Raw genomic sequence first — 14,521 nt, 5'->3', positions numbered from 1 at the left:
GTGCTTAAGTGCAGGCATAACCGAGAACGGTGAAGGTTCGAAAGCAATGTTCTGGGCCGGAGGGATCACAGAGCAGGTAAAACCTACTGATGTAAATAAGCCTGAAAGTCTCATTGTTAGATTAATTTTAAGTAATCCGGATGAAATAGTTATCTTGGTCTGGTTTCTAAAATAAGTTGGACCATTGAACCCATTTATCCCTATCATAATTCCTATGAACCTCTACAGAGCTACTGTTTCATAAAAATAAGTACAAACACTTTTGAGAAGTAGAACCTAATTTTTTTTAAACTATAAAACTAGTACTCCATGGGTACAACCATGAAAACAACTTTTCAGTTGTCCAGATTAAATGTACTCGTCTGTGAATAAAGAGATTTTGCTATTCATTTTCCATGCAAGGTGTTTTTTTGTAGGTATTTTTTGGGGGGAGAGATGGGAGGGCATGGGGGAGGCTCATAAATAATGGTCAGTGGCCCAGAAACCACAGATACGTGGCCAATCTGGACAAACTGTTAAAGACATCGAGGTGCTGGGGTGGCGTGGCCCATGGGCCTGGGGTCACCAAGGGTCCAGGCCCGTGGGTGACCCTGATGGAGCATCTCCTCCCACAGGCTCTCCTGCGGCCCCTGAGAGGGGACACTGACACTGGGTTTCCCCAAGCTGACCCCTGCCCCTCTCTGTCTCCCGCCAGGCGGCGGTGAAGGCCGTGGTGGCCTCCTCCCGGTTGGGCAGTGCCAGCAGCAGTCACAGCAACGTCCAGGAGAACCAGAAGGCCAGCCCGGAGCCGTCTCCGTTCCTCGGCACCGCTGGCGGGGACGTGGAAGCTGTCCCAGGAGAGAGAGCACCCGGAGACGGAGCCCAGGGGGCCGCTGAGGGGGGCGCAGCCCGGCTGGCAGGCACGGCGGATGGGGCTAGAGGTGCCGCCCAGGGCTCTGGAATGGTGCCCGGGGCACCAGAGGATGGGCTCAAGGAGGCTGACGCTGTGGAGGAGGAAGTGGAGGAGGAGAAGGAGGAGGAGGGCCTGGTGGCTGTGAGGTCTGTGGAGGAAGCCAAGAGCGAGGAGAAGCCTGCCCTGGGGGCTGCCCAGCAGAGCGAGGTAGTCCTGCCAGAGGACTGAGCTGGCGTCCTTGGCTCGAAACCCAATCTCTGCGTTTAATGCATTTTGTCTCTCAGCAAAGAAAGTGTGGAAGCATGATATGCACTGTCGTGATTCTGTTTTGAGGTGCAAAAAATACATATATATCAGTTGGTAATTTAACTTCAATGCATGTGACTGCTTTATGAAAAAAATAGTGTCTTCTATGGTTTGTTATGGATACTTCATACGATGAGTTAAATTTGAAATTGCAAGTAAACACAAGATAATATTTAAAGAAAAAAACATACATTTTCAGGGACCAGTGGCACACATTTGAGGTAAACATTAACATGTTTTTGCTTTGAAAATCTTGTTTATTCTCTTTGTATTTCTTCCCAGGGTAGTGATTGCTTTTAACCATTGCTCAGCTGATGCTAGGTATAAGATGTGTTCCCATGAGCAACCATCACATTTTACTTTTCATTAATGTTTTTATAATTGTTTATAGGAATATGCTTATGAATTATAACTGTATGGTATGTGAAAAACAAATTTCTACTTACAATGACATGAGTTAAAGCATACTTTTAAAGGTCATGAAACATTATATCCCTTAAGCTTGTATGGAGAATGCTTTTATAAATTATGTCTTAACTTAAACATACAATACTACCAGTAGCCAAAAATGTCCTGTCCTATGATTCTGCCATCTACAGTTCTGGACAAAGATTTTACAAACCCATGCCGAGGAATGTATTCTTTTCTTTACCTGCTCTAGCTCATGAGATATCCCTCAGAGAAACAACATGAAATGAAGTAGCATGAAATGAAGAAAGGTAGGGAAGGAAAGGAGATAAGAATTGGATTTAAATTAGCAAATATTGGCTCTGCTTCATATTCCAGGAAAAAATGAATATATTCATGAGGTTGCACATTTGAAAGATAGGAACGCTTTCATTGATGAGCTCTGCAGTTACCAAGGTTTCAATACTTAGGAAATCTAGCTACCACATGGGCTAGGGACACAATAACTGGGTGTGATGGGAATGTTCTATTGTGAGATTATTGTCAACTTTACAAAACTAGAGAAGCAATTTTTTGATAAAAATTGATGGTATCTGAATATAGCTTGTTAACTAAAGGTGCTTCTGAAAAGCTAGTATAACATTTTTCCTTCTTAAAATGGAAATGCCCGCATTTCACAAGATAGTTTTGAACATTTTCATGTCAAGAAATGTAGGATTATGCAGATTTTTATTTATCCTAAAGAAAAAAATCAAAAGTAAAGAAAAAAATCTCTGAATTAAAAATTAGACTCTTGAGAACTGTAGCATTAAGTCAAATATCTCACTATCATTTTTTAGATTTTTCTTTGATGTTCATTAAATACATTTCCCTTACAGAAACATTTCTAGTCAATTCCCCAGATGTATTTGTAAATTGAGTTGGAAGTAATCTTATTATGACATATTCCTAGTATATTTCCTTAATTTTATATTAAAAATTTCCTTAAGAAATCAAAAATTATCATCAAGACAATTGAATTAGAAGCTAGAAATAAATCTCTGGTTTCTAGGGGCTACTGGGCCTCAATAGCCATTGTCCTTCTCAAATACAAATTTTCCTGTAGAACACTTAAGAGAGGAAAACTGGGTAGGTTTCCTACCTTCCAGTGTAAGGTCTCACTCCGACAGATTACCAACGAACAAAGGCATGTCATCAGAACTCAAAGAAAGATTAATTTGTGTTTCACATTACTGATGTTAACTCTGTCTTCTATTTTTCTTTATTCCTCCTTTATGCTCTCTCAGATTTTCTGTTGTCATTATGAAGGTCTATTTTTAACATTAAGGGTGGCTACTTAACTTATCACCAAGATTTTCAATCAATTTCCTCGTGTGTTTATCCCAATGAGACCTAGTAGTAGGTATACCAAGTAAGCATTCCATGTAGTGGAAGAGGGAGGAGTGAGAAAGGAGTCCTATTACAAGTGGCAGTTCGGGTATCAGAACAGCCCACCCCTCCCCAACCCTTCTCATGCCAATTCCAGCTCAGCCATCACTGCCATGCCCACCTCAGGCCTGGCTGCCCTGTGGATGGAAGTGCCTACACAGAGAACACTTTCAGTCATCAGGTGGAAACAAGTCAAGTCAAACTTTCACGAAAGTTGGTTCACCCAAGATTTCATAAAAATACAACCCAAGGAGAATAATTAAGTTAGCACTTTTTGAGGAATCAAATGCTTATTTTGCTTGTCAAAATGGGATGTATTATCTATCTCCAAGTCCCTTACCTAAATAATGCTGTACGATTATAAATAGATCCCTATTTGACAAACTACTTCATAAGATCACCTTAATATAGTGAAAAAACAAAATACTTCAGAAAACTATACCATATGGTCACCCCAATATAGTCACAAAACAAAATAGAGAATTTCAGCAAAGAGAAATAAATTGTTTTGCATTTTAGAGGTAAAATTGATGGTTTTGTTTTGGAAAAAAAGGTATATATATGTATATATATAGGTATATATATATTTGGTATATATATATATTTGCATATATATAAGGTATATATATATTTGCATTATTTGCCTATTTAAAAAGTCTAATTGGGATCTTGTGATTTTTCTCCAACGGTAAGAGTTTATTTATCACACAGATATGATAGGCCTCAAAATAATATGATAGTAGAAGTTATCATCTAAAATAAGTATTGTCTAATATAAAAATTGCAAGACACATAAGTAAATTTTTTTCATATCACATAAATTTTTTAAATGTCAAAATAATTGTATATTTTAATGCAACATATTAAAACTATTGGTCCAATACATAATCATTATAAAAAGGAACATGATATTTTGAATTTAAAAAATTTTTATACTAAATTTTCAAGATCAGGAATACATGTTAACCATTTAATACATCAAGTGCTCAGTAGCCACATGTGACTAAGTGGTTGCTGTACTAAAGTAACATTACTCTAGAGCAGTGTTTCTCAGCCAGGAGTAATAATGCTCTAGAGCGGTGTTTCTCACCCAGGAGTAACAGTACTCCAGAGCAGTGTTTCTCAGCTGGGAGCCTTTGGGACTTCAGGATATTCCAAGGGTCAAGGTGACAATAACATAAATAGGGTTCTGTGGCATGAACCTAGGGCCGAGCAAGTGGAACAGAATGCCACAGGAAGAAAACAAGAGAGGGAGAAGCTTGCAAAAAACTGGTATTGAGGATATTTTTTTAAGAAAAATGATGCCTGAACTTCTATGCTTCACTGAGCTGTCTCAATTTTCCATACTTGGGAACTTGGAGAAAAGCCAAAAAGAGCGTTTCAGAAAACTCATAGACCCAAAGTGAGAACTTCACTGGCCCCTTGTGCTCATTCTAATGCTTTAGAGGACGTGTTTCCTAACGTGACTTTTAGCTAATAATACTTTCCTAGGTATAGATGCAATGTTGCTTGGCCATAGTTCCTCTAACACCTCTCTGAGCCCTGGACTCTGACCACAAGCTGGAGTCCCCTGAGCACTGCCATGGAGCATGGTATTCGTCTGTACCCAAATCTACTGTGAGCACCCCGTGTCCCAACTCTGGTCAGGAAGAACAGCACATAGCATCTACTAAGGTTCTGGAAACTAGGACAGGCGTGGACACCAACTCTGTCACAGTATTTCCTTCATTGTACTGAAACACTGCAAACTGGGAAGATTGTATAATGATGGTATCATACTAGTTACTTCCAAAATGTGAATTTGACTGTTGATCAGCATTTTATTAAATTTTCTTAGAAAGATATAATCAACACTGCCATTACTCATAATACTTAAAAAACTTTTGTAGTTTTAATGCTGTTTTAGAATACTCTCAAGATGGCTGCGACAGCCATTCTAGGCTGGCATCAAAAGGAGGGATGGTTCACATTTACTATGACCTCATTTACATAATATTTAAAACATTTTGTGATTTAGGATGTTCATTTGGAAATCCGTTTTGTCAGTTTCACAGGCCAAGTTGGTGGCTTAATTTTGTATATATCTGCCAAAGCAAGCAGAGGCTGATTACTTACATAGGTTTATATTCAGGGAGAGCCATTTTGCTCCATAATCCAGCTTTTCACAAAAACATCTGAATGCATGTCAAATTGAAAAAAAAGGATAAAATTAATGCACCATTATGCTTTATGATTGTTCTTGCAAAGTTAAAAAAAAGTCAACAAAATGAATGAACACAAAATTTTACTTAAAGGTTGATTCCTCATAATTAACATAAATATACTGAGCAGAATAAGTCTCATAATTATAAGGCCATATTGCATAACTCATTTCAGAGTGTTCACCCTGGCTATCTGACTTGATGTTGCAAATTTTTCAGACATTTACCTACATAGTTGGATTTTTAATATCTTTGTTATGAACATCTATAATTGGTCATATTCCTGCTTCCTTAATGATCATCATTAATATGTTTCTGATCAAGAATGTTGCTAACATTTAAATGTCTACCATTGAATTCTGTTATTGGCTAGACTTTATGTGTGTCATATTTTTTAAACACGTATGCACAGAAAACCTAGTCGTATTATAACATGAATAATCACATGATAGGCAGGAATGTACCAATAGTTTCTATAAAATTTTTCAAAGTCTTCTTCATCCCCTGGCAAAACTCAGGGTAAGTTTCTTCTCCCCAACAAATAGAAAAAGAGCATTAGCAATATATTAGCTACCCATTGATGGTAACTTAGTTCATCATTTAATCTCAATTCACAAATTCAACACTTTGTGGTATACTCCAGAAAGTTTGGTTGGCCTGACTTTTAACTTCCTCCATCCTATTTCCTGTCATCTGCCCCAGCAGTCAGTCCTCCTTTGGCCAAATTGAAATCATGCCCCAAGAGTGGTCCACCTGATCCCCTCACAGCTATGACACCACAGGACTCTGGGCATCTTTTCCGCTTGAGTTCAAATGTGCCAAATTGGAAAATCGTCTTTTCATGCTTTGATGAAAGTGATACTGCTTGAATACTGGTGTAGTGATTATTGCCATTAGTGATTAATGAAAGACTGGGATTCCACAAGTCTTAGATTCCATAAGATCTCTGCATGTCTTAGTTTGCAACCACTTGTCCCTAGGTGAATGTTTTGTTTTGTTCTCTCTGACTATCAGGTCACCTGCTAGGAAAGTGAGATCCTGAACAAACCTGGAAGTTTATCCTAAACTGGAGAGACATGTTCCCTGGATAGTCCAAAAGTTGATGTGAAAATATAAACATCAATGCTAAGCTGAAAACTCGTGTAATGCCTCCTAATAGTTGTCTTAAGCACATTTTTAAAGTTTGACCTGGAAAACCCAAGGATTTGGACACTTAGATTCCTATTATCTTTGCTATATTGTTAAAATGATTTGCTCTATTGTAATGTCCTGTCTGTCAAATAATCTTCATTTTTCATTTAAAATACTGTTTCAGGCTATTCAAATACAATATGCTTCACATTGTTGAGAATTTTTGAAAGATGTTTTCTCTAAGTAACTGAAGGCCATACATGGTATGTGTATAGTAGTTAATGTGGTTTACAAAGAATACAAGTATAACTATAAATTTAAAACTACAATGTCATAACTGTTCCTTTTAACCCGGCCTGTTTTATACTCTATCAGGCAATTAATATATGGTAGTATAGAAAAAAATAACATATTTAGGGGTTGGGTACAGTTTTATGTTTTTATTGTCAAGGTCACTATCTTAGAAGTTCATGCTTACTTTTCTTCATGTACCATTAGTCTCAGTAAAATTTTTATGTTTCTCCTCAAAGCCAAAAGAATTATCTAGTCTGTCCATTTGTTATGTAGTTAAGTCAAAACAATGTAATACTAGTACTGAATTCCTGGCTGGTTGGTGTTGATGTTACCCTTGTAATTTAAAATGTCTGTGAGTTCAGAGTAGGAACGGATGGATAGACAGGTGTTAAATAATTCCTATGTCCAATGAACTCAGTGTATCAGGCAAAAAGGATTTTTAGTAAAGGAGTTGGGGCTAATGTTTATACTCTTTCTTATTTTAATGCCAACCATTTTATCTATGATCTTTGTAATATGCATATAAAACTTAAATGTGCATTTTTAGAAAAATAATTTCCTTATTACCCAAGGAAATAAAATCTCAAATGAACAATTTTCAGAAGTCAGGCAAATCCACCAGAGGCCTGTATTTATAAATAAAATTTTATTAGAACAAAATCATTCTAATTTATTTATGTACAGTCTGTGCCTGCTTTCACACTGGTAGGACGGATTTGATAGTTTCACTAGAGATCAGATGTCCATAGTAAGCCTGAAATGCTCATCTGACACTTTACCAGAATATACATGCACACACATACCAGGATAAGCCCGATTTCACATCACTCATTCCCTTTTTGGTAACATTTAGGAATATGGATTACCATACTCCTGTTTTTGTTTTAAGAATTTTAGATTAAGATTCTTAACTCCATTTGCTTCTTAGGAAGTTAGCAGAGTCACAATAATAACTGCATTGGCAGGAAAGTGGAATGTTAAAATTTCCCTAATGAATGAAAATTTCTAAATTGAGTCATTCCTGAAAAAACTAACAAAGTATAAAGAGAATTAAAAATATTTCTAGCATTTTAAGCATATTTCAGAAATGTTATGTAATCAGGTAAATTATACCATACACTTGCTCACATTTAAGTCTGTCTGCAGCTGTCATTTAGTAAACTAAGAACCTGAGGTGCGACTGATTCTGTCTTTCCAAATATTTTCAGGTAGCATGTCAATTGGGATTTTATTTAAGCACTGGCTACATAAGGTGCTTTATTTGTAACATTCTGCTGCAGTGACTTGCTGATCAATAGTAGCTCAGCCAGTGTCTATATGAAATGTTGAAATGTTTTGAAATTAAAAAAAAATTGCAATTTCCGAATTTCAGTTATAAATGCATGCTTGATATGTTGGTCAACAGAAAACTTTTAGGTAAAAGAAATTTTCCAATATCCATGCTCTTCTGAGGGTTATCTATTTCATTTCTCACTCAGAGTGGGGCTTGAGTAAATGCTTTGCTTTACCTTTCTTAGACACTTAGAAATCTTAAGAAGGGCCCTTCTCTTGCTCTATTTTTGTCTCAGAGAAATTATTCATTACAGAGAATCTGTCTTAAGGGAAGCAGATGACCCAGATATTGAGAAATTTAGGGATCTTTGAGGTTTGTAGTTGAGCATGCATGCCCTAGCCAATAGATTATAAATGAGATAATGGGATAGTATCAGATTATTATTAGGAATGCATAATATTACATTACAACTCTAATAACATAAGATAGCTACTATTAAACTCAGGAACAACAATAGCCAAAAATGAATTTCTGCTTATTCCTCAAGAGGAAAAGTTCACTAGAATCAGAGACAAAAGGTGACAAAATGTACATTCAGATTCCACATTTTCACCTGCCCAGTTTTCTTTCTAGCTCAGTTTTCAAGTGATGAATAGACTTACAAATACAAAGTAAGTAGCTATTTTCCCTAGTACCATTCCAGAACGACGAATTAAACAATAATAGTCCAGAGGCTACTGGAATTAGTTTGCCAACAAAGGGGCATGATTTACTAATTGTGAAACTTCGCAGGATTAGCTCATTCCAACAACCTGGTTTCCTACTAAATTCACAGAGAAACTGTTTGCTGACGGAGTGAGAGATTGATTAAACCCAGTGCAACCTTTAAGGAGACAGCTTTGTAGTTTGGGAGAAAACCCTTTGCTCCCTGTTGGCAGGCAGAGAACTCTAAAATGAAGGGAAAGCTCCCTTCTGCCTGAAATGGTAAAGGAAACCTCTTGATTTCATAGGCTGCACCTGAAGGATGGAGAGCGGCTTTGTACGGAGGAGGAGCAGAGGGATGTCTGGCTGAGTATAAAGTGGAAGTACTGAGGGAGTCACTGGCAATGAAAGGCTGTACCACTGCCCCTGTGAAAGCTGCTAATCTGCTGACCTGTCTCCATCTTGTGAGAGAGTCAGACCCCTCATTCCTTTCCTATGCTGGACTGTGTCCAGCCTTTCCTCGGAGCACCTAACTACCTGGGATCTCCTGTAAATATAGCTAATCAGCACCCTAATAGAAATTACCACCCAACACATTGAAGAAATGTTTGCAAGTCATCAGTTGAAACAATCCTGTGGCTGAAAGCAAAAGCTGTGTCGGCCAGGACTCCAACAAAGGAGTAAATAACAGTAATTATCTGACCAAGTTTTGCAGAACTCAAATTCCAAATAAGTTCCTGGTTTCCAGAAATTCACTTCACTTCTTGCCGAAGGAGGTCCACACAAGGTTCCTATTGTAGTCGTTATTTAATGAAACCTGAATGGAAAAGGTGGTCTCCACTAAATTTGAGACAGAATTGAAAATTTAGACTTCAGAGGATAATTTGTAGCATATATGTGGGCCATTTTAATTTCCTGGCAAGGGTCTCAATTCAATATCTGACACTGTATGTCTTCCAAGTGTTGTGGGTGTGATTCTGGTGGCCCCAGAACGCTGTCACTGAACCATCTCACCTCACTGGCTGAGTCACAGGAGTGGTCCTGGACTCCTGAGTACTGCTTAGACTCCATACAAATCAAAACAAACAAAAAAATTTTAAGGGAAAAAATGTGCAAAGCTAAGTCTCAGAAATAAAAATTTTCAGAATTGTATTCCCCAAATAATCTGGATCATTCCTTTCTTCATTCCTCTTTACTTTCCCCTTATACACCCTTTGATAAAGTCCTTTGTGTATCACTCAGTTTTAGGCAGTATTTTGTAGCTACCTTCAAGAAACATTTTAAAAACAATTTACCAATCAGGATCTTACATGTGTGTATACATATATATATATATATATATACACATATATATTTACATATATATATAAAGAGAGAGAGATCTGTATAAACACACATGTACCTAGCTGTCTTGCACTTTGCTTAAGATAATGTCTTTGATTAGTGAATGCCTGAATTACTGTTCAGGGCAAAGAAATAAGGGAATAAAGATTGACTATAGTCTGATGGATGAGGAACTAATACCTAGAGATCCACCACAGAGGAAACATTAAAGAGACTGAGAAAGAATAAATTCTTACTAGGGATTTTCAAGCTTATGTGACATTATTTGGTGTATCTTTTCTAGTTATTCCCAGAGGAAAATTTATATTTGTGGGATGCTGCAAGTTTTCTGGACTGGAAGGGCATAAGCAATTCAATCACAGTGTTGAATTACAATGTGGAACAGGAAATGAATTTCTTCAGTAGCATACTTTAGACTGCAAAAAACTAGCCAAAAATAAGTAAATGTAGAATTTGGAGGACAAATTTAAAAAACTTGTTTACACAACCAAGAGGACCTACTAGCTTCTCTGCTTCTGATGGAAAGCACTGGTAAGGACCTGTGAACATTTTTTTAATCCTGTCAAAATGGTGCTATTGACTCCTTATTACATATATATCTGACAGCGTTTTCAGGAAAATATGTTAAACCTGACCTGGTCACAAATGTAAATACAGAGAATGTTTGTAGAAAACTCAGCAACATCATGCCCATTTGCTTTTGGTTGAACTGCGGTCCCTGCCCCTGAATAAACACAGTAGTCACTGCTTCTTGCCACCCAAAGCCGAGGCAGACTTGACAGCTGCAGATAACTGGTTTATTTCCCCTCGAACTCAGGTAGGACAGCCCAATTAAATGATGAAATAACACTCATTTGTTGATGTTTCCCAGGGAACACAAAGAATATGTGACTTCTGAGGCAAATTGGATGTTGTTAGATTATTGGAAGTGACCTTAGCAAGGGCCTGTGTTACTCTGTTAAGTTCACTCAGATGTGTCAGAACATGCCAGACAAAAGAAGCATGTATTTTGCTGCTGGGGAGTTTGTAAAGCTATCTGCATGTACAGTATAATAATAAATCATCAAAGAGTTCATCAAAATTGTGCATTCTGTAATCCGAAATGTTACAATTCAAGAATAACACAACAGACATTTTTCTTGTATCTGATATGTTACACTGAATATTTCCTTGATTTTTTCCCCAAAGAAGAAGATTATACTTTGAACTTCATAGTAGTAGTTTCAATTCGTAATTTTAATTTGGTTATCCCCCCATTGCTCATCTATTTGTTCGAGTGGGCACCAGTAACGTCTCTTATCGTGAGTCTTATTGTTACTGTTTTTGGCATATCCAGTACGCCACGGGTAGCTTGCCAGGCTCTACCGTGCGGGCATGATACTCTTGGTAGGTTGCTGGGCTCTCCAAGAGGGCAAAAGAATCGAACACGAGTCGGCCGCATGAAAGGCAAATGCCCTACCGCTGTGCTATCGCTGCAGCCCAGTAACTTTAATACTATATACAATTAGATCACACAGGCTAGACATCTAACAGAGTTACTAGGGGAACTTAGTAACCCTTAATTCAATAAGCTCATTTGGAAGAATGACAACACCCAGAGCCATGGTATGTCTGAGACCACAGAGACTGAGAAGAGATACTTCTGTATTTTCAGTTTTCAGTCCAGCACTCACCATTGGAAAGTTGATTCATTGAATACATGATAAATGCAACAATTCACATAAAACCTAATTTTCCAAAACACGGGGAGGGAATAAGAAATGGCCAATGGTGACAGGCTCTGAGAGTTGGCCACAGAACGAAGTCTGCTGAGCGGTGGGGTGATGGGGGACCCAGAGACTGGGTGGAGGGATGGTCATCCTGTGGTGGTCACCGTGCTGAATTTGTGCCTGAAACGTTACTGTGAATAGTATTGTAAATCATGGAGCCCAAATGAGACCTGAAGCAAGGAGAGAGATTCAGAGGTCTTGAAGACAGCAGGGAATGGTGGGTCCATCTCAAGGGTACACACAAGTGTACCCTAGAGCCTTCAGGAAGAAATGAAACCCTGATAAAACCCTAATTTTAGTCCAAAGATATCTGTATTGCACTTCTGAACTACAGTATGGCAAGATAAGTCCCCACTGCTTAGAGCCCTGCCCTGCCAAAATAAAAATAAGTCTACGATTGCACTGGGAAACTGAAAATACTGAAGTATAGAAAAATTATCACTTTCTAGAAAAAACTTTTAATCTTTCTTATAAGTTTGCAGTCATATTAGAAGACCTTTTATATTATCACTAGAGCACAAGCATTTCTGTATAATCTTCACAAACATTTGAGTATAATAGTAAATCTCAATTTTTATTATCTCAAACGATCTTTGAAGTCTTTTCTATGTTTGGGAAAATCTACTTTAAGGAAATAACTCTAATGTGCAATTGTTGGGTCAAAAGTCATTCAGTGGGCATTTATGAAGACGCTCTCGATACTATAGGATTGAAGATGGAATAAAAATTGCACTTCTGAAAGAAAATATTTTTAGCAGTATGAGAATCAAAAGATCTGAAAGTCTTTCTTGAGCTCAGCCACTGTTAGCAAAATGCGTGTGAAATAGCGGAGGGAGGAAGTTAGCTAGAGGGATTTAACAACCCTGCAGCTTGCTACTCCCAGTAGGTTCCAAATCCTTGCTTTACCGAGGATACATTTGTTCTAAACAACTATTCAACTCAAAGAATTGATGGAAATGATGGAAAACAAACAGGAATGTTTCCCATCTGCAAGTCCATTTGTGACTTATAAAAAACAATTTTCAATCTCATTTTGTACAACCAAGGAACTACCTCCTTTAATAAAAAAAAATTAGTTGACATACACTGAAAGGAAATACAGAATTATCTCCTGCTCTTAAAAAAATATTAAAGGACGGAGGGAGGGAGGGAGGAGGGAGGGAGAGACGGAGGGAGGGACGGAGGAAGGGATGGAGGGAGGGACAGAGGGAGGGAGGGAGAAAAGAGAGGGAAGAGAGGGAAGAGAGAAAGAAGAAAAAAGAAAAGAAAGGAAAAGAAAAAAAGGAAACATAAAAGAGAAAAAGAGAAAAGAAAAACACATGTCAGGTTGTCGGGTCTTCCCCAAGCTTCTCCTTGGCTGATGCATATGTGCTTTTTAGGGCTAATCAGTCAACTCATGCCTAGAGAACTGTAAAAAATGGGTCCTGATACCTTTAACTAATAGACACTAATAACTACCTAGATCCAAAGTTTTGTTAAATGAGAAAAATAACCTAACCACTAAAACTGTTTGAACAGCATATTATCTCATGCAGACTGCCCATGACATAATTATCATATCAAGGGTTTCTCTGTAATAAAATGATTACAATTTCTAATAAGTTTAAATAATTAAATAATTAATGTAATATAAATAGTACCCATATTTTGCTGTAAAGGGGCAGAATATATATCACATCTTGCTAAGCAATAGCAAGTCAAATTGTGACTAATATTTTATAGAATGCAGTGGTGGGATATTAGCATGTCTGGTTTTCAACTTTATTTTTCAGTTCACATATTTTTCTTCTAACAGGAAGTTTGGAGCTGGGGAGACAGGACAGACAGAGAGGGCACTTGCCTACCTTGTTCTATCCCCTCTTACACATATGATGCCCTGAGCACTGCTGAGGAGGGAGAGGCCCACATTCCCTCTTGAATGCATTACTCTCTCACTTTCTCTCCCTCCTTCCCCTTCCTAAAACCCTCCACATAAAGCCTGTTCTCTACTCCCAAAATTCCTTCCTGTGACAAAGACAAGGACTCAGAAACCTGGGGAAGGCATGGGATTGATTAACTTTCCTGCAAAGAGCAATTCCTCGCTCCAGCTGAGTCTGCGACTCCAGGAGAGATTGGGTGGTGCGGATGAAATCTGCACCAAGACCAAGCAGACGTCAGCTGTGCTTGACGGCCACCTCGTGGGCTGGTGAGACACAAGGAACATGCGGTGCGGGTCTGTATCAGTCCGAGCCTTCCGAGTTGGTCCCAGGCAGAGGCAGATCAGAAGAAAGGGACGGTCTCTCTCCTCCTGGCTCACATAAGCCACCCACTGGAGCCCACTGACTTCATAGTGAAGGAAGGAATCCTATGAGTTAGGGAGTCTGGGGATAGGGAAACAGCTAATGTGGCAGAACACATGAGCCCCCAATGGATTCTGGTGCTGGATGCCTCCCACATGCTGTCGTGAAGCTGCGTTTACCCCGGGAAGCCCTGACCACAAGTGGGTGTTACATACAAATAAATACAAAAATAAACAAATGAAAATGTGGACTAGAAGTGTCAAGCATTTTTTAAAGAATATATGAAATTGAGAGAGAAGCTGGGCGTTCTGGTGAGCAACATGGCCGGAGAATGCTCTGGACCCGAAACCGGGCCAGCAACACCGGAGATCCAGACGGTGGAGGTGCAGCCACCACGCCTTCTTCAGATGGAGCCCTGGCAACACTGAGCAACAACTAACATGGCTCTGGGATGCAGGACTGGGACACATCCAAACTGCGGGGGGGCACTGGAG

The 14,521-nt window shown here is 38.5% G+C and overlaps 1 protein-coding gene across 2 annotated transcripts in view; it reads left to right on the top strand.

The window, feature by feature from the left end:
• CAMK4 (calcium/calmodulin dependent protein kinase IV) overlaps window positions 1–11,191 on the top strand; it is a 250,063-nt gene extending 238,872 nt beyond the window's left edge. For both annotated transcript variants that reach the window (XM_004615785.2, XM_055124137.1), the window contains exon 11: window positions 695–11,191. In XM_004615785.2, the coding sequence (XP_004615842.2) occupies window positions 695–1,120 (426 nt within the window). In that variant the 3' untranslated portion in view covers window positions 1,121–11,191. The remainder of the gene's footprint in view (window positions 1–694) is intronic.
• Window positions 11,192–14,521: the final 3,330 nt, after the last annotated feature.

The sequence above is a fragment of the Sorex araneus genome, chromosome 1 (assembly GCF_027595985.1).
Source record: "Sorex araneus isolate mSorAra2 chromosome 1, mSorAra2.pri, whole genome shotgun sequence".
Lineage (NCBI taxonomy): Eukaryota > Metazoa > Chordata > Mammalia > Eulipotyphla > Soricidae > Sorex > Sorex araneus.
Note: the sequence above shows the minus strand (reverse complement) of the source record. Positions and strands in the feature narration are given on the sequence as shown.